This window comes from Dryobates pubescens, chromosome 34 (genome assembly GCF_014839835.1).
Source record: "Dryobates pubescens isolate bDryPub1 chromosome 34, bDryPub1.pri, whole genome shotgun sequence".
NCBI lineage: Eukaryota > Metazoa > Chordata > Aves > Piciformes > Picidae > Dryobates > Dryobates pubescens.
Genome location: NC_071645.1, coordinates 4,270,481 through 4,288,815, shown reverse-complemented (window position 1 = coordinate 4,288,815; position 18,335 = coordinate 4,270,481). Strand labels below are relative to the sequence as shown.

At 51.6% G+C, this 18,335-nt stretch overlaps 1 protein-coding gene across 3 annotated transcripts in view; it reads left to right on the top strand.

Moving 5' to 3' along the window:
- Positions 1–18,335, top strand: part of ARHGAP32 (Rho GTPase activating protein 32) — a 191,773-nt gene that overhangs the window by 90,682 nt on the left and 82,756 nt on the right. For all 3 annotated transcript variants that reach the window (XM_054176227.1, XM_054176225.1, XM_054176224.1), the window contains 3 exons: positions 445–531; positions 16,775–16,912; positions 17,411–17,503. In XM_054176227.1, coding sequence (XP_054032202.1) covers positions 445–531; positions 16,775–16,912; positions 17,411–17,503 — 318 coding nt within the window. The remainder of the gene's footprint in view (positions 1–444; positions 532–16,774; positions 16,913–17,410; positions 17,504–18,335) is intronic.

Below are 18,335 nucleotides of genomic sequence, written 5' to 3'. Positions count from 1 at the left end.
CTGGAAGGTCTGGGGAGATCCCAGTGGCACTGGAGGGTCTGGGTAAATGCCAGTGGCTCTGGAGGGTCTGGGTAGATCCCAGTGGCACTGGAGGGTCTGGGTAGATCCCAGTGGCACTGGAGGGTCTGGGTAAATGCTAGTGGCACTGGAGGGTCTGGGTAGATCCCAGTGGCACTGGAGGGTCTGGGTAAATGCTAGTGGCACTGGAGGGTCTGGGTAGATCCCAGTGGCACTGGAGGGTCTGGATTAACCCTGAGTGCTGACTCTTTTCTGTCTGACAGCTCCAGACAGGCAAGCACTTCCCCAGTTCCTTGGTACTCAGCATGTCTTGGAGCAAGTTGCTGTGAGTGCTGTGCATTCTGCCATGCCTGGCTTATCCTGCTCACTGACCTGGGCTTTCTCTCTTCCTCTTCTCCCCACCCCCTCCCCTCTCCCTCGGCGCAGCTTTCGCTCCCGGAGGAACAGAATGAAGTAACGAGGAACGGCTGTGAATCCAAGGAACTGGTCTACCTGGTGCAGATCTCCTGTCAGGTAAAGCCCACCTTTTCTGTCCCTCAGCTCATTTGGCAGGCTGGATTGCACTCTGTTTGGCAGCACAGCCTTGAAATATCTGGGTACAACACCTTCCTGCAGCACGTGTGGGTTTTTTCCACTCCTTGCCTCGCTTGGTCCTCAGGAGGATGCTTCTCAAGAGGATGCTCCTTAGAAGGCTGCTCCTCAGACAGATGCTGGTTGTGGCATTGTAACCAGCAAGTAGGAAGAAAAAGAGCATGGAGGGGAGGAAAAGGAATCTGTTAAGCAAATAATCCTTGCTGCAGCTTGTGCTGAGCTGCACAGCAATTAGCCTGCAGCCCCGGGCGTGCGTGCTGAGGCTCTGCCGACGTGTGGCTGTCAGCTGGGGGGCTGTGCCCTGCCACAGGGACACACCAGGCACACAGACAGAGGAAGGGCACGCAGCAGAATGCTGGGCAGTGGTTTGGTTGATGGCAGCCAGGAGATGGGAATTCCTGGTCTCTTCCCAGTTAGGTCTGCAGTGTGAGATTCTTTTCGCTGCCTCTGCCGCCGGGGCATCAAAACCAAGCAGAGAGATCTGCTGCTTTCTGCCCCAGGTCCCCATCTGCTCCCAGGGCTGTAGTGGCTGTGAGGTGCTGCCCAAATGGGGATTTGATTTTACTGTTTTGGATGCAGATGTTTATAGGAGACAGACTGCATTGACAGCATCAACTGAGGCTTAATGCCTGCACTGGGTCTGCTCTTAGCTCAATTCTTTCCATGCTTCATCTCGGCACTTCTTGAGCACCTCTCAGCAATTTAGGCTGAAGCCGCTGTGGGCTCTGCCTCTCTCTGTGTTTTTAGCAGCCTGGTGGCATTAGAACCACAGAAACATCAATGTGCAGTCACCTTGCTCTTCTGCCCTCCCTCTTTGTGCACGCTGCTGTAGGGAGGCAAAGCTTCTGCTCTGGTGGGGAGGTGGAGCTTGGAACAGGCTGAGACACAGCAGTGTGGTCAGTGGGATAGAAACACACAGAATAATTGCCCTCTTGTCAGAAAATGTGGCAGTGGACACGTGTCTGTGCCCCAGCCAAGAGCAGCACAGTGACAGAAGGGACATTTTTGGAGGGGGTTGAAGGAAATTGGAGTTGGGATGGGTTTTGAGTCCTCATGTTTGAGACTTGCAGTCACAGTGCTGAAGGCAGAGATGAACTTTGCCTTCCCTCCTGGCTGTTGGGTTTGAGGCTACATTCACAGTGCTGAATGCAGAGGTGAGCTGTGCCTAGTAGATCCTGCCTGACTACTGAGGGCTTTGGCTGTCCAGTAGGTCAAGCCCAGCTGCTGAGGGCTTTGGCTGTCCAGTAGATCCTGTCTGACTGCTGAGGGCTTTGGCTGTCCAGTAGGTGAAGCCCAGCTGCTGAGGGCTTTGGCTGTCCAGTAGGTGAAGCCCAGCTGCTGAGGGCTTTGGCTGTCCAGTAGATCCTGTCTGACTGCTGAGGGCTTTGGCTGTCCAGTAGGTGAAGCCCAGCTGCTGAGGGCTTTGGCTGTCCAGTAGGTCAAGCCCAGCTGCTGAGGGCTTATGTTACACTTTTTTTTCCAGCATTACTCAACTGAAATGGGAGCACTGGGGGTTGGCCTCATCCTTTTAAAGGCTGCCCATGAAACTAGTCACCTTTTCCTTCTTTCCTTTCCTTTTAAAGTCATCCTTCTGCCTAGCTGGAACTTCTCCCCGCCCCGAGTCTGTGACTCACCTCTTGCAGGTCCATCCGTGTCCCCATCTCTCAGCTACTTACAAGCTGAGAAACTTGTGGCATCTGGATTCAATGAAGGGAAAGGCATGGAAAGGAGCTGCACAGCTGAGCAGCATGGAGCTGCTTCACCCCTGACATCTCATGGCCTCTCCTAATGTCCAGGGAAAGATTCCATTCCGTCACGCGTTGGAGCCCGTCGGTGTCTGGATGGATTTGGCCCCACAGTAGGGTTGGATGGGAGGTGTGAAATAGCTCATGGAATGATAGTGCAGTGGGGAGAGATTTTGGCAGGATGCAGCTGTATCAGGCCAAAAATATTGAAGGAGGGAGAAAGAAAAAAACCATGGTGGGGGGGTGGTGGTGGGAAGGCTGTAAACCAGCTTTGGTGTTGCTCACCTTTTGGCTTGCTGCCAGCACCGGTGTTCATCCTGCTGCAGCAGCCTGGAGAAGTCTCCTTCAGCTCTCAGAGGGACACAGGGAAAAGGAGTTGTGGTAATTAAAGCTCCATTTGAAAGCTTCAGGATCTTTGTGAGTTGGAAAAGCAAGGGCATGTGGCCACTCTGGCCAGTTGAGATTAGAGAGCAGGAGGAAAACAGGCTGAAAGTCCCGGGTTTGGGGGTTGAATGCTGTGCCTTGGCCAGTATGGCCTGCGCTGACAGCAGCTCTGTGTGGTGTGGGCCATCACCAGGCATTCATTTTGTCATTTCACTCTGTAGCAGGCAGCAAACACAAAGCTTTTGAGCACTGGAGGTTGTTTTTTTTTGCAAGCACCCAGGCTCAGCTGGGTTTGGCTCAGCATTCAGGCTAAGGAAATTCTATCCCACTCTTTCCCATCTGTAAGGATAATTTCAGTGGTGTAAAGAGAATTATTGGGTTTGATGCCTGTTCTGCAAAAGCTTCCCAGATAAGGTTTGGGGGTGAGGGGAATAAAAAGGGAGGGTTTGGAGTTGTATTTGTCAGCTTGTGGAAGAGAAGCTTTGTGTGAGGTTCTGGGTAGGGGTAGGGGAATTAAGTCTCTCTTCAGCTTTTCTGAGGGACCTCAACAATAAAATATTAATCCAGTTTATTAGCTGCTAAGAAGTGGTGGGAATACAGAGAGAGTTGTTCCAAGTGTTTCAGAAGAGTGGAAAGCCAGGGTTGGTTTGAGCTTGTGGAACAAATGTAAACAGGAATGCAAAGTTTTAGGGCTTGAAATGACCTTGGAAAGAGTTGGTGAGGATCTGGTCTGGTTTGGGGTTCTTTTTAGAGCCATGTAGATGGAGTTTCCTTTGTTCCAAGTCAGCTGGCATGGTTTTAACTTGAATGCTGAGCTCACCTTCAGGACATGTTAGGGAGGTGGTGGAGTCCCCATCCCTGAGCTGCTCAAGGAATGTGTAGACATGGCACTTTGGGGCATGGTTTAATGGCCATGGTGGTGCTGGGGGGATGGTTGGGCTTGATGACCTCTGAGGTCTTTTCCAACCTTAAGGATTCCATGGCTGCTGTAATCCTAACTGAGGAAAGCAGAAGAGCAGCCAAGTCTGTTCAAGAAATATCAATGTGTCAGCTCTAGAAACAAGTTTAATGGCAGGGCAGGTATCAGATGTCCCCACTGCTCTGACTTTCCAAATGAGGTAGGCTCTGAACCCCCACATCTGACAATCTGTTCCATAGCTTTATTGATGATCTGGATGAGGGGATTGAGTCAGCCATCAGGAAGTTTGCAGATGACTCCAAGCTGGGAGCAGGAGTTGATCTGTTAGAGGGCAGAAGGGCTCTGCAGAGGGACCTTGCCAGGCTGGACAGATGGGCAGAGGCCAACAGGATGGCATTCAACAAGCCCAAGTGCCAGGTGCTGCACTTTGGCCACAACAACCCCAGGCAGTGCTACAGGCTGGGGTCAGAGTGGCTGGAGAGCTACCAAGCAGAAAGGGACCTGGGGCTGCTGGTTGACAGCAGCTGAACATGAGCCAGCAGTGTGTCCAGGTGGCCAAGAAGGCCAATGGCATCCTGTCCTGCATCAGGAACAGTGTGGCCAGCAGGAGCAGGGAAGTCATTGTGCCCTGTGCTCAGCACTGGTTAGGCCACACCTTGAGTCCTGTGTCCAGTTCCGGGCCCCTCAATTTAAGAAGGACATTGAGAGACTTGAAGGTGTCCAGAGAAGGGCAAGGAGGCTGGGGAGGGGTCTGGAGCACAGCCCTGTGAGGAGAGGCACCAGGAGAAGTTTAGGCTGGAGGTGAGGAGAAAGTTCTTCCCAGAGAGAGTTGTTAGCCATTGGGATGTGCTGCCCAGGGAGGTGGTGGAGTCCCCATCCCTGGAGGTATTAAAAAGAGGATTGGATGTGGCACTTGATGCCATGGTTTAGTAGTCATGAGGTGTTGGGTGAGAGGTTGGGCTTAATGATCTCTGAGGTCTCTTCCAACCTTATTGATGCTATGATTCTATGTTCAGTTGCTGCTCTTGAAGGGTTGCTGTTCCTACAATAAAGGCAGACAAAATCCCTTTCCATGATAAAAGGAGGGGTGGAACAATCTGCAAGTGCTTGAAGTTGGAGGCAAGCTTGTAGGGAAGAGGAATCCTGTTTGGAGTTGGAACTTTTGCAGAGTGCAGACAGAAGGCCACGTGTGTTCCTGCCAGGGAGGAAAATGTCTCTGAAGAATGTTGGAGTCTGGGGTTTGTGTAGGAAACAGACAAGGATAGAATCCAGGCAGGGGTGGTGTGAGGGATCTGGCCAGCCTGGATGGATGGGCTGAGGCCAATGGGATGAGGCTCAACAAAGCCAAGTGCTGGGTCCTGCATTTGGGTCACAACAGCTCCATGAATATTCCAGGCTTGGGGCAGGGTGGCTGGAAACTGCCTGGTGGAAAAGGGCCTGGGGGTGTTGGTTGACAGCAGCTGAATGTGAGCCAGGCTGTGCCCAGGTGGCCAAGAGGGATAACAGCATCCTGGCTTGGATGAGGAGTGGTGTGACCAGGAGGACTAAAGCAGGGATAATCCCCCTGTACTAGACAGTAGTGAGGCCAGACCTCAAGTCCTGGGTTCAGTTTTTCAGGCCCTTGCTCCAAGAAGGATATTGAGGGGCTGGAGCAGCTCCAGAGAAGGGCAACAAAGCTGGGGAAGGGTCTGGAGAACAGGGCTGGTGAGGAGCAGATGAGGGACCTAGAGGTGTTTAGTCTGGAGGAAAGGAGGTGGAGGTTGGTTTCTTCTCCCAAGGAACAAGTGATATGATGAGAGAAAAATGGCCTCAAGTTGCTCCACAGGGGGGTTAGGTTGGGTGTTGGGAAAAATTCTTTCCCCAAAAGGTTTATGAGGTCCTGCAACAGGTACAATTTCTTCCTCAAAAGGGTTGTCAAGCCCTGAAACAGGCTGCCCAGGGCAGTGGTGGAGTCCCCATCCCTGGAGGGGTTTCAAAGCTGTGTAGATGTGGTGCTGAGGGCCACGGTTTAGTGGAGACCTGGTTATAAAAGACCTCCAGGATCATTGAGTCCAACTATTGACCCAACACCACCATGGCCACTAAACCACATCCCCAAGTGCCATGGCCACAGGTTTCTTGACCACCTGCAGGGATGGGGACTCCACCACCTCCCTGGGCAGCCTGTGCCAGTGCCTGGCCAGCAGTTGTTGTGCAGGATGCACAGTCCTTTGCCCTGTTCTGGTGTCTGCTGTGTGTTGGTTTTGATTGATGGAATCAGGTCTCTGGTGTGCTAGATGGAGACATTTATGCAAATGTATGCCACTTGCATCTCCCAGCTCTGCCAGGCAAGAGATTCAAGCTTAGTATCTTATGATAGAATCATTAAGGTTGGAAAAGACCTCCAAGATCATCATCAAGTCCAACCAGCAACACACCACCACCATGGCCTCTAAACCATGTCCTACAGTGCCATGTCCACAGGTTTCTTGAACACCTCCAGGGATGGGGAGTCCACCACCTACCTCCCTGGGCAGCCTGTGCCAATGCCTGACCACTCTTGCAGGATAGAAACTGTTGCTAGTGCCCAACCTAAACCTCTCCAGGTGCAGCTTGAGGCCATTTCCTCTTGACCTGTCACTAGGTACTTAGGGAACAGACCACCTCCCCGATCTTCTCCCTGAAGAGCAGCCTTTGCCAAGCTCTGAAGGCAGCCCCCAGCCAGCATTGCCTGGCTTGGGAGCATGGTTGCAGTAATGAGTGCTTCCAAGGGCAGCAGTGAGAATGCCAGGAAAAAACTGGGCTCCCAGGAGGCAGAACAGGCAGGACTCCCCATCCTGGGTGGTTTGTGGGGAGAAGAGAGTGGAATATATTGTCACAGAAGCAGATGTCTTACTCAGACTGCTAATGTCTAAAGTATGGCTTGCTGGTCCTGTCTGCTCTGATAGCCCAGACTCAAAACCACTAATTGCTTGCAGGAGGAGTTTTGAGTCCAACATTTGTATGGTTGGGTTTTGTCTTAGAGGCTGCTGCTTTAAGGTATGAATCGCTTGCATCTCGTGTGAGGGAAGCTCAAAACACCTACAGAACACTCACTTGAGTAAGTGCCACCAAGTGTCTTCCTGTGAAGAGCTACAGGTCTTCCAACAGATGTCTGAGGCCCAAGCTTTAGCACACAATTAGATCCTTGTGTGGTTTAGAGGGGAGGGAAAAAAAGAAAACAAAATCTGGCCTCCTCTTTGTTGGTGGAATCTCTCTGTGGAGCATCCAAGCTGGCCCCTACCCACCTCAAAATCCACTTTTGGAGTATCTCTTACTGGGCTTCTCCTTCCTTAGCACTGCATTTCCTGCCTCTGTTGGTTAAAGGTTTGCCTGAACAAAAGCTGTGTTCTCTATTAAGCAACAAATTCAGGTGAAGGCTCTGCAGTCTGGCTGCAGTCTCCTGCCCCTACCAATGCCTTCAGAGGTCTGTGTGTCCATGTAGCTGCTAGATGCCATGGCCACAGGTTTCTTGAACACCTGAGGGGTGGTGACTCCACCACCTCCCTGGGCAGCCTGTTCCAATGCCTGACCACTCTTGCAGGAAAGAAATTGTTCCTAATCTCCAACCTAAGCCTCCCTTGGTGCAGTTTGGGGCTGCTCTCTTCCTATCACTTAGAATCATAGAATCAGTAAGGTTGGAAAAGACCTCAAAGATCATCAAGTCCAACCTGTCACCCAACACCTCCTGACTGCTAAACCATGGCACCAAGTGCCACATCCAATCCTCTCTTGAACACCTCCAGGGATGGGGACTCCACCACCTCCCTGGGCAGCACATTCCAATGGCTAACAACTCTCTCTGGGAAGAACTTTCTCCTCACCTCCAGCCTAAACTTCCCTGGCACAGCTTGAGACTGTGTCCTCTTGTTCTGGTGCTGCTTGCCTAGGAGAAGAGACCAACCCCCAGCTGGCTACAACCTCCCTTCAGGGAGTTGGAGAGAGCAAGAAGGTCTCCCCTGAGCCTCCTCTTCTGCAGGCTAAGCAACCCCAGCTCCCTCAGCCTCTCCTCACAGGGCTGTGCTCAAGGCCTCTCCCCAGCCTCATTGCCCTTCTCTGGACACATTCAGGAGTCTCAATGTCCCAGCTTGGTACTAGGGAGAAGAGACCAACATCTCCCTCACTTATAAGCTCCCTATAGAGAACTGAAGTGAGAGAAGAGACCTCTCTGGGCAGCCTTTTCCAATGCTCGACCATGAGCAAGAGGAAAAATCACTTCTGAGACCGAAATAGCCTCTCCCAGGGCCATGCTGCCATGAAAGGGTTTTTTTTAAGCAGCAGAATCTTTTACAATTACATGGTGGTTTGTTCCTGTCATGTCCTTTGGGCATCTTGCCTTCAGAAAGCAAGCTCTGAGTTCAATCAATCCTCTTGTACCCAAATTGTGTTGTACCGAAGCAGGAGTGAAGATCACTGTTGAAAGCTAAGAGGACAGGATAGCAATTGTGGTTCCTTGCTCTTAGTGATGCCTCTTGGCAGAGCTGCTCCTTGTCATGTGGTGCTTTGTAGACAAGGCTGGGCCCAGCCACTAATTGAAGAGCACAGTTGGCTTGATTCTGTAGAGGCATTGGATCCTGCCCCATAAGTAAGCAAGTCTAGAGGCATTGCAGAGGGCAGCTTTGCAATTTGACTTGGTTTACAGCTTCTTCAAGGGCTGGCCTTGGGCCAAATCCAAAAGAGGAGGAGGATTGTGGTGGCTGTTCCTGTTTTTCTTAGCTGCCTTGATGTTTGTTCCTGATAGAGGAGTTGAACATAAATCCCTTTTTAATAGTAGCTTGGGGCAGTTGTCAGCCCTTTGGGACAGAGTCCAGAGCAGCCTCATTGGGATCATAGGATTGCTTCAGTTGGATAAAGGCCTCCAAGATCATCAAGTCCAACCAGCACCCAACCTCACCAAGCCTGCTGTCAAACCATGTCCCTCAGCACCACATCCCTGCATCCTCTAAACACCTCCAGGGATGGAGACTCAACCAGCTCCATGGGGAGCTGCTCTGTGGGCTGCAGAGTTCCTGTGATCAAGGAGTAACGGTGGGTGTTAGGTGGCTGAGCAGCCACCAGGAGAATGGCAGTGTGTGAGTTGTGATGCTTCAGACCTGAACCACTTGCATGTAAATAAAGCTCACAGACCTTGGAAGAGCATCTGCACTTCCAGACAACAGATTGATTGGACCTGAAATGTAGGACAAGGAGATTAGTAAAGGATAGTGGGGGAGAAAAAAGAGGCACAGAAGGTCAGGTTGGAGGATCTGAGCAACCTGCTCCAGTTAAAGATGTCCCATCATGGCTTTAGTGATTTCCATGCTTTGAAGCTCCTGTTAGTTTGTGAATCCCAGAATCCCTCCATGGTGGGGGTTGGAAGGGACCTCTGCAGATCATCCACTCCAAATCCCCTGCTAAGTTGTTGTGATCCAAGTGCAGGACCCAGCGCTTGACCTTGTTCAAGCTCATCCCATTGGCCTGGGCCCATCGATGCCCTCTTCTGAGTGCCAGAGAGACCTCTGGAAGGTCATGGCTGCTGTCAGTGCAGCAGCACAAGGCCACATACACCTCTTGGAAGAGAACAGAACACTCCAACCCATGACATCCTGTGATCATCAAGTCCAGCCTATCATCCAACACCATCTCATCAACTAAACCATGGCACCAAGTGCCTCATCCAGGCTCTTCCTAAACACCTCCAGTGATGGGGACTCCACCACCTCCCTGGGCAGCACATTCCAATGGCCAATCTCTCTTTCTGGGAAGAACTTTCTTCTCACCTCCAGCCTAAACCTCCCCTGGTGCAGCTTGAGACTGTGTCCTCTTGTTCTGGTGCTGGGTGCCTGGGAGAAGAGACAAACCCCCTCCTGGCTACAACCTCCCTTCAGGGAGTTGTAGACAGCAATATCCAACATCTAGCATGACTCTGTTGGCACTCAGACCTGCTCCTGGGGCAACCTTGTGTTCCCACATGTGGGTTTAGTGTTCCTGTCTCTAACTGAAATCAGGGGGTGGAAGGAAGTGTAATTTTCAGTGGGGAACAGCTGCAGTGGCTGCCATTAAATCCTCATTTTCCCTGCAGATTGCAATTAATTGATAATAAACTGCTAATTAACATTGAAAGAGATTAATTTCTTCTGTGGAATAAGGCTATTAAGGATTCACCACAAAAAATACCCTGACCTTCCTTCTCTGCCTTCTGCCTTACAATCCATCTGTCCAGGTGTTCCCTTCATCTTCTGATAGCTGAGCCTTTGCCTAGGTGTTCAAAAAGGGATTGGATGTAGCACTTGGTGCTGTGGTTTAGTTAGTCATGAGGTGTTGGGTGACAGGTTGGACTTGATGCTCTCTGAGGTCTTTTCCAACCTTATTGATTCTATGATGATTCTATGATTAGGAAGAGTTTCTTCACTGCAAGAGTGGCCAGGTGTTGGAACAGGCTGCCCAGGGAGGTGGTGGAGTCCCCATTCCTGCAGGTGTTCAAGGGATTTGAACTTGGGATGTGGTTTAGAGGCCATGGTGGTGTTGGGTTGGATGGGTGATGGGTGGATTCAAATGATCTTAGAGGGCTCTTGATGATCTTAGAGGGCTCTTGATGATCTTAGATCCCTCTTGATGATCTTAGAGGGCTCTTGCAACCAAAAGGATTCTGTGATTCTCTGATTCCTTCAGAAATGAAGCAGGATCCATTTTGGTTGCAGGAGCAGCTTTGTGTTGCCTTAGTGCAAACTCCTTTCAATTTGTAGAGATTTCTAATTTCCCTAAGTTCCACTCACACCCCAGAAGCCCTGACATCACCCAGGACATTCTGGTAAACAAACCTAAGCTTAGCTAAAGGCACCAGCTCCAAACACTTCCTGGCTCAGCTGGAAGTGATGGATTCCAGCAGCCTCATCTTCTGTTTTGACTAAATTTCGAAGCCATTCTCCAGTGTGACTTGAAAGAAAAAAAGGGCAGAAGGGTCATGTTGGAATAACATCCAGAACCCAGGGCCCAGACAGCTGGAGAAGTCACCCCCATGGCAGAGTCACCTCCACTGGTGGATGCTGGCCATTCCCCTGCTATTTAATCTGGGGTGTTTTCTTACAGTGGGGTCAAACTGCAGTGACTTTTGCCATAGATTTTCATCTCATTTGCTGGTCTCCCTCTCCACGTGGACTGGTGAAGGTTCATGAGAGCATCCATGTGAATTCTCTCAGGAAACAAGCATTTGAACCAGAGAAGAAAGGTCTGTCCCTGCCTCAAAACTAAATAAATCTTAGGTGCTAGAGAGCAAAGCTGGTCAGAGCGTGGGAGAGGAAAGCTCTGCCTGCTGGAGCGCAGCCAGGGGCAGTGAGGGACAGAGAGGAATCCTCCCCTGCACAGATGTTGGCAGGTTGAGGGCTTCTCGCAGCCAGGCACTAGTGGTGCCCCCCAGGGATCAGTGCTGGGCCCCATGCTCTTTAATATCTTTATTGATGATCTGAATGAGGGCATTGAGTCCATCAGCAGTCAGTTTGCAGATGACAGCAAGCTGGGGGCAGGAGTTGATCTGTTAGAGGGTAGGAGAGCTCTGCAGAGGGACCTTGCCAGGCTGGACAGATGGATAGAGGCCAAGGGCATGAGATTGAACACATCCAAGTGCCAGGTGCTGCACATTGGCCACAACAACCCCAGGCAGTGCTACAGGCTGGGGGCAGAGTGGCTGAGAGCAGCCAGGCAGAGAGGGACCTGGGGGTACTGGTGGAGAGCAGCTGAACATGAGGCAGCAGTGTGCCGAGGTGACCAAGAAGGCCAATGGCATCCTGGCCTGCATCAGGAACAGTGTGGCCAGCAGGAGCAGGGAAGTCATTGTGCCCTGTGCTCAGCACTGGTTAGGCCACACCTTGAGTCCTGTGTCCAGTTCTGGGCTCCTCAGCTTAGGAAAGATGTTGAGCTGCTGGAAGGTGTCCAGAGAAGGGCAAGGAGGCTGGAGAGGGGTCTGGAGCACAGCCCTGTGAGGAGAGGCTGAGGGAGCTGGGGTTGCTTAGCCTGGAGAAGAGGAGGCTCAGGGAAGACCTTCTTGCTGTCTCCAACTCCCTGAAGGGAGGTTGTAGCCAGCTGGGGGTTGGTCTCTTCTCCCAGGCACCCAGCGCCAGAACAAGAGGACACAGTCTCAAGCTGTGCTAGGGGAGGTTTAGGCTGGATGTTAGGAAGAAATTCTTCATAGAGAGAGAGATGGCCATTGGGATGTGCTGCCCAGGGAGGTGGTGGAGTCATCATCACTGGTTGGGTGATAGGTTGGACTTGATGATCTCAAAGGTCTTTTCCAACCTATCCTATCCTATCCTATCCTATCCTATCCTATCCTATCCTATCCTATCCTATCCTATTTGCAGAGAATGTTGGCCTGCTTGGGTTGCAAGTGGATCATTTCAGACATCTTGACCACATGTGAACTTCTTTAGTGTAGCTGGATGCTTCTGAGTACACTGTTGACTGGAGAAGGATTGCTTCTTGCCAGAAAAGTGAAGACAGTTGAATCCACATGAAAATATCCCTGGATGGAATTGGCCTTCAGCTCATGGGAGCCCCTCTTAGAGCTAAGGGGTTTGGACTGGAAGGCTGTGTTGGAGCCAAGATGGATCTTTGTTACTGTGGGAATGACAATGCAGAGAATGGTTTAAAACCCTAGAAATGCCTTCCTTTGAAATGTGATTTTCCCCAGCCCAGCATTTCCTTAGGCCCCTTGATCAGATGCTGCTTGTGGAGCTGGTGCTTGGAGTCCTTGTCCTTCTGCAGCTCCTCTCGTGGGATGTGAAGCTTGGGTGACTTTGTAGGATGGGGTAATGCTTGTGCTAAGGGGAGGCTCAAATCTCTGTCTTGGTGGGAATTAAATCATCAACTCAGAACTCTCCAATCATTTTTTGGTTGAGCATCAGGTTTCTTCTTGCTTTGATAAAAATACTACCAGGAGCTCTCTGCAGCCTGCAGGCTTTCATCATACCTTAAATCCTACACAGCAAGCAGGAGGAAAGGAGCAGAGGGCAAACTGGAGCATGGGAGGAGCCCAGGTTTTCCATTTTGTGAGGAATTCCATCATTCTCATGATGCCTTTCATTGTGAACCTTGCTGTCCAATGAAGTTCCCAAAGCCCACTTTGGGGTTTTGCTTTAAGTCACTGCTCAGTTTTTCCTTTTAAAGATCCTGAAGCTGTTGTGTGGCCTCACTGAAATCTTCATGTGAGGCTTGATTTATGAAGTCTGTCCTACCCAGGTTTGGGACTGAAGGGCTGAATCCTTGAGAAGATCCCCTGCAGGATACTGGGAATGGTTCCCATTTTAGGGGGTTGGGATAACTTTCTGCTGGATGGAAGTATTGATTATGATGATGATGATCAGAGAGCTGAAGCATCTCCCCTGTGGGGATAGGCTGAGAGAGTTGGGGCTGTTCAGCCTGGAGAAGGCTCCAGGGAGACCTTAAAGCAGCCTTCCAGTGCCTGAAGGGGGGTACAGGAGAGCTGGAGAAGGACTTCTGACAAGGGCTTGGAATGACAGGATGAGGGGGAATGGATTGAAGCTTGAGGAGAGGAGATTTAGACTGGAGATCAGGAAGAAATTGTTTCCAGTGAGGGTGGTGAGACACTGGAACAGGTTGCCCAGGGAGATTGTGGATGCTCCCTTCCTGGAGGTGTTCCAGGCCAGATTGGATGAAGCTTTGAGCAACCTAGTGGAAGGTGTCCCTGACCATGGCAGGGGGGTTGGAACTGTATGATCTTGAAGGTCCCTTCCAACCCAAACCATTCTGGGAATCTATGAATTGCTGCTCCCAAACCTGTGTTCTGCACTTGCAGCCCTGAGGAATGCGGCTGTAGAACGAGTAGGTTCCATTCCCACTGCTATCCTGCAGTCCCTTGGCACAAGAGCCTGAGAGCCAGGGCTGTGTTTGCAGATGTTGGCCTGACTTCCCTGGGAACGGTGCTAGTGGTTCTGGCCCCCAGACGTGGGCACCACCCCTCTTATGGAGGCTGTTTCTGCTTCCGCAGGGCTAGCTCGGCTGGTTGCTTAGCAGCTGCTGAGCTGCTGCAGCTTGAAGGTGCAGGAGGTTCTGGGTTACCTTTCTGCACCGAGCTCCCACTGAGCCAGCTCGGGGGCTTGCTCCACCAGTTGTCCAGCAGCTCAGGAAGAACCTCCCAGAGAGATGGTGGGGCAAGAAACCCCTCTGCTGTGGTGAGGTAAGCCACCCCTGCTCCTTAATCAGCCTCCTCCAGCTATTAGCAGCCTCGTTAGCGTGATGGTGTAGGATGGGTTGCAGCAGCAGCAGCAAGGAGAGCGTTGGCTGACTGGCCAGGGCTGACTGGCCAGGGCTGACTGTCCATGGCTGGTCCTGCACACCCTGTCTCTTGCAGCAGTGGTTTGCTGACCCCCAGCGATTGCTAGCTTGGGAATTTAACCCTTGCTGTCTTAACTCATCCCAAAAGGAGCCTGAGAATGAAAATGTCATGGGATCAGTGACAGCCTGGGATCATCTGACAAGCAGGTTTGTGTGGGCAGGGTATGAGGTGGGATGGAGATGTCTTGCCCAGAAACAGGGACAGGGTTGCAGCCATTGCTTTTTCTGTCCTTTCTTACGCTGGTGACTAAACCTCCCTGGGCTGAAGGTTGTGCTGGCAGCTTCCTGACAGCAAGAACTACAGGGCTGCAAAAGGTGGAGAAATAGGACAGGCTGTCACCTTCATGAAGATCATTCCACTTGCACTCCTTGGTTTGGGGTTTTGCCCTTTAAATGGGGAGTTAAAATGACAGAAGTCATGGAGATGACAAAGTGCTTCTGTCCTGTGTGGAGCCTTCCTTGTGGGCTTGTGATGTCTTGTGGTCTGAACACAGGGGTATGGACACGTGGGCTGGAGCTGTCTGAAGTGAGTGGGACAGGAAAGGTCTAGCTTGGTGCATTCCAGGGTTTGCATCCACTGTTGCCTTGCAGGCTCTGAAATGGTGCTTGTTACAAATGAGTCTGGCAGGACTGGGACTGGGATGGGGTCTGCAGAGGGATCTAGCCAGGCTGGCTGGCTGGGCCAAGGTCAGTCGTATGAGGTTCAACAAGGGCAAGTGCTGGGGTCCTGCACTTGGGGCACAACAACCCCATAAATGCTTCAGGCTTGAGGCAGAGTGGCTGGAAACTGCCTGGTGGAGGAGGACCTGTGGGGGTTTGGTTGACAGCCAGCTGAAGATGAGCCAGCATGTACCCAGGTGGCCAAGGAGGCCACCAGCACCCTGGCTTGGATCAGCAATGCTGTGGCCAGCAGGATTAAGGAGGTGCTTGTCCCTCTGTATTGGGCAGTGCTGAGGCTGTACCATGGGTTCAGATGTGGGACCCTCACACCATGAAGGACATTGAGGGGCTGGAGCAGGTCCAGAGAAGGGCAACAAAGCTGGGGAAGGGTCTGGAGAACAGGGCTGGGGAGGAGCAGCTGAGGGAAGTGGGGATGTTCATCCTGGAGAAGAGGAGGCTGTAGTGAAGTGGGGTCAGTCTCTTTTCCTAGGGAACAAGCTATAGGATGAGAGGAAATGGCCTCAAGTTGCATCAGGGGAGGTTTAGGTTGGGTGTGAGCAAGAATTCCTTCCCCAGAAGAGCTGTCAAGTGAGGACCAGGCTGCCCAGGGCAGTGGTGGAGTCCCCATCCCTGGAGGGGTTTGAAAGCTGTGGTGCTGAGGGCCATGGTCTAGTGGTGCATTGGGTCACCAGGTGGCCTCAATGATCTGAAAGGTCTCTTCCAACACCCCTGTGATTCATTCTGAAATCACTTTGCACTGGAACTGGGAGGTGGGGAAGCTCTGTGGGGAGCGTGGGGGTGGTCTGAGGCAAGTGCCCACATCTCTCCAGCAGGAGCAGCCTCATTTTAGGGGCTGAGAGGAGTAATGAGTCTTCATGAAGTGCTTTGACCTGGAAACTGCTGCATTATTACAGCATCTTCTCATCGATCAGAATAGACCATGAAGAGTTTAGAAGCACCATCAGATATGAAAAGCTTCACAAAGCAAATCACACTGAGCTGCCACGGCCCCTTCCTTGTCCCCTGCAGCAGGATGTGTCTTGGCAATGCATTAATTAGGGGAATTAAATCTTCAAGGAGTAAAAGCTTCAGCTGGTGTTACTCATCACAGGTTGGTGGCTTGGTGCTGGGGGTTTTTTTCCCCACTTCAGCTGAAGATTTGCCTGGGGCTCCTGCCAGAAATCTTGCAGGCTTCAGTTCTACCTTCAGATCTCTGGTTGCATCTTTTCCTCTCTCTGTTGAATCGAATTTCATGCTGTTTATAAACCACTTTGTCATTTGCATCTCTGCAGAAGACACCTCCAGTGTGGAGGAGCTGCCAGGTCCTTGCAGGACAGGTGGAAGTTCAAAGCTTTGGTACATCCCAATAACTGGTGAAAGAATTAGGAACACTGAGAGCTGGCTTGAGCATGAGTTGTCCCCCAGTTAAAGCAGGAAGATGCTGCTGAGGCACTTCCAGCATGTGCAAGGGCATGGAGAAGAGTGGTCATAAAGTCTTTTTGGTAGGAAAAGCCCTTTCAGGTCATCCAATCCAACCATTCTCTAACTCTGCCAAGGCTGGTGCTAAGCCATGACCCTCAGCACCACATCTCCTCTCCTCAAGCTTCAATCCATTCCCTCTCATCCTGTCACTTCGAGTCCTAGGAAAAAGTCCCATCCCTTCTGTCATCTACAGCTACCTGAAGGGAGGTTGGAGCCAGGTGGGGGTTGGTCTCTTCTCCCAGGCAAGCAGCACCAGAACAAGAGGACACAGTCTCAAGCTGTGCCAGGGGAAGTTTAGGCTGGAGGTGAGGAGAAAGTTCTTCCCAGAAAGAGGAATTAACTATTGGGATGTGCTGCCCAGGGAGGTGGTGGAGTCCCTGTCCTTGGAGGTGTTCAAGAGGGGTTTGGATGTGGCACTTGGAGCCATGAGGTGTTTGGTGCCAGGTTGGACTTGATGCTCTCTGAGGTCTTTCCCACCCTTATTGATTCTCTGATGCTATGAGGAGGTCTCTTCTGACAGCACTCCCCAGAGCTCTCAGCCCTTTCTATACACATTTGTGCTTTCCTCATCTAACCCAAACTGGTGAGCAGCCCCTGAAGATGTGGTTTGTCTTTTGTGTTTGTGCAGGGGAGGAGCTGGATTGTGAAGAGGAGCTATGAAGATTTCAGAGTCCTTGACAAGCACCTTCACCTCTGCATCTATGACCGGCGCTTCTCCCAGCTCGCCGAGCTGCCCCGCTCCGATGCCCTGAAGGACAGTCCAGAGGTACAGCAGCAAACACTGCAGAGATCCAGGCAATGCCTTGGGTTGGAAGGGACCTTAAAGATCTTCCAACCCCCTGCCATGGGTAGGGACACCTCCCACTAGCCCAGGTTGCTCAAGGCCTCATCCAACATGGCCTTGAGCACCACACAGGGGATAGGGTCAGACTCTATTCAAGGGTGCCCAGTGACAGGACAAGGGGTAATGGGCACAAACTGGAACCAGTGAGGTTCCACCTAAACATAGGCAAGAGATTTCTATCTTTGAAGGTGCTGGAGCACTGGCACACACTGCCCAGAGAGGTTGTGTATTCTTCTTCTCTGGAGACTTTCAGAACCCACCTGGACATTGTGATCTTGGGCAATCTACTGTAGGTGTCCCTGCTTTTGCTGTTTCTCTGTGGGTTGCCTGTGCCAAAGGGTAGTTTTTGGTCTCTCCACATCTGAAGAAGCCTTGCTGTGGAGCATTAACAAGAAACCTGTCTGTCTGTCTCTGTTCCAGCTTGTCACCCAGATGCTGATGGCTTACCTGTCACGGCTCTCGGCCATTGCAGGCAACAAGATCAACTGTGGGCCTGCTCTCACATGGATGGAGGTATGGTATGAAGCTCAGGTTAGTCTTTATTTCCTGTCCTGAGCAGCAGATTAAGCCACAGATATGCTCTCTTGCCTTTCCAGAAGGATTTATAATCCTGTGGCTGTTCAGCCTGGACAAGAGCAGAGTGAGAAGGGATCTTCTTAGTGCTCAGCAAGAGCTAAAGGACCCTTGGGGGACAGGAGGATGGGGCCAGACTCTTTTCAGTGATGCCCAGTGACAAAACAAGGGGCAGTGGGCACAATCTGGAACCCAGGAGGTTCTACCTCTTTGCAGTGAGAGTGCTGGAACCCTGCAGCAGGCTGCCCAGAGAGATTGTGGAGTCGTGTGCTCTGGAGTTTCCAAACCCATCTGGGCACTGTGATCCTGGGCAAGCTGCTGTGAGTGACCCTGCTTTAGCAGTGGGGTTGAGCTAGCTGATCCCCAGAGGTCCCTTCCAAGTCCCATTCTGGGATTCTGTGATGCCTGCCCATTTTTTTTCCATGCCATTAGCTCCAGAACCAACCACCATCACCTGCCACTGTTGGTTACAGTGCTGAGCAGAGCTCAGTCTGTGCTTGCAGCAGCATCCTGGCCTGCATCAGGAGTAGTGTGGCCAGCAGGAGCAGGGAAGTCATTGTGCCCTGTACTCAGCACTGGTTAGGCCACACCTTGAGTCCTGTGTCCAGTTCTGGGCCCCTCAGGTTAGGAAAGATGTTGAGTTGCTGGAAGGTGTCCAGAGAAGGGCAACAAAGCTGGGGAGGGGTCTGGAGCACAGCCCTGTGAGGAGAGGCTGAGGGAGCTGGGGTTGCTTAGCCTGGAGAAAAGGAGGTTCAGGGGAGACCTTCTTGCT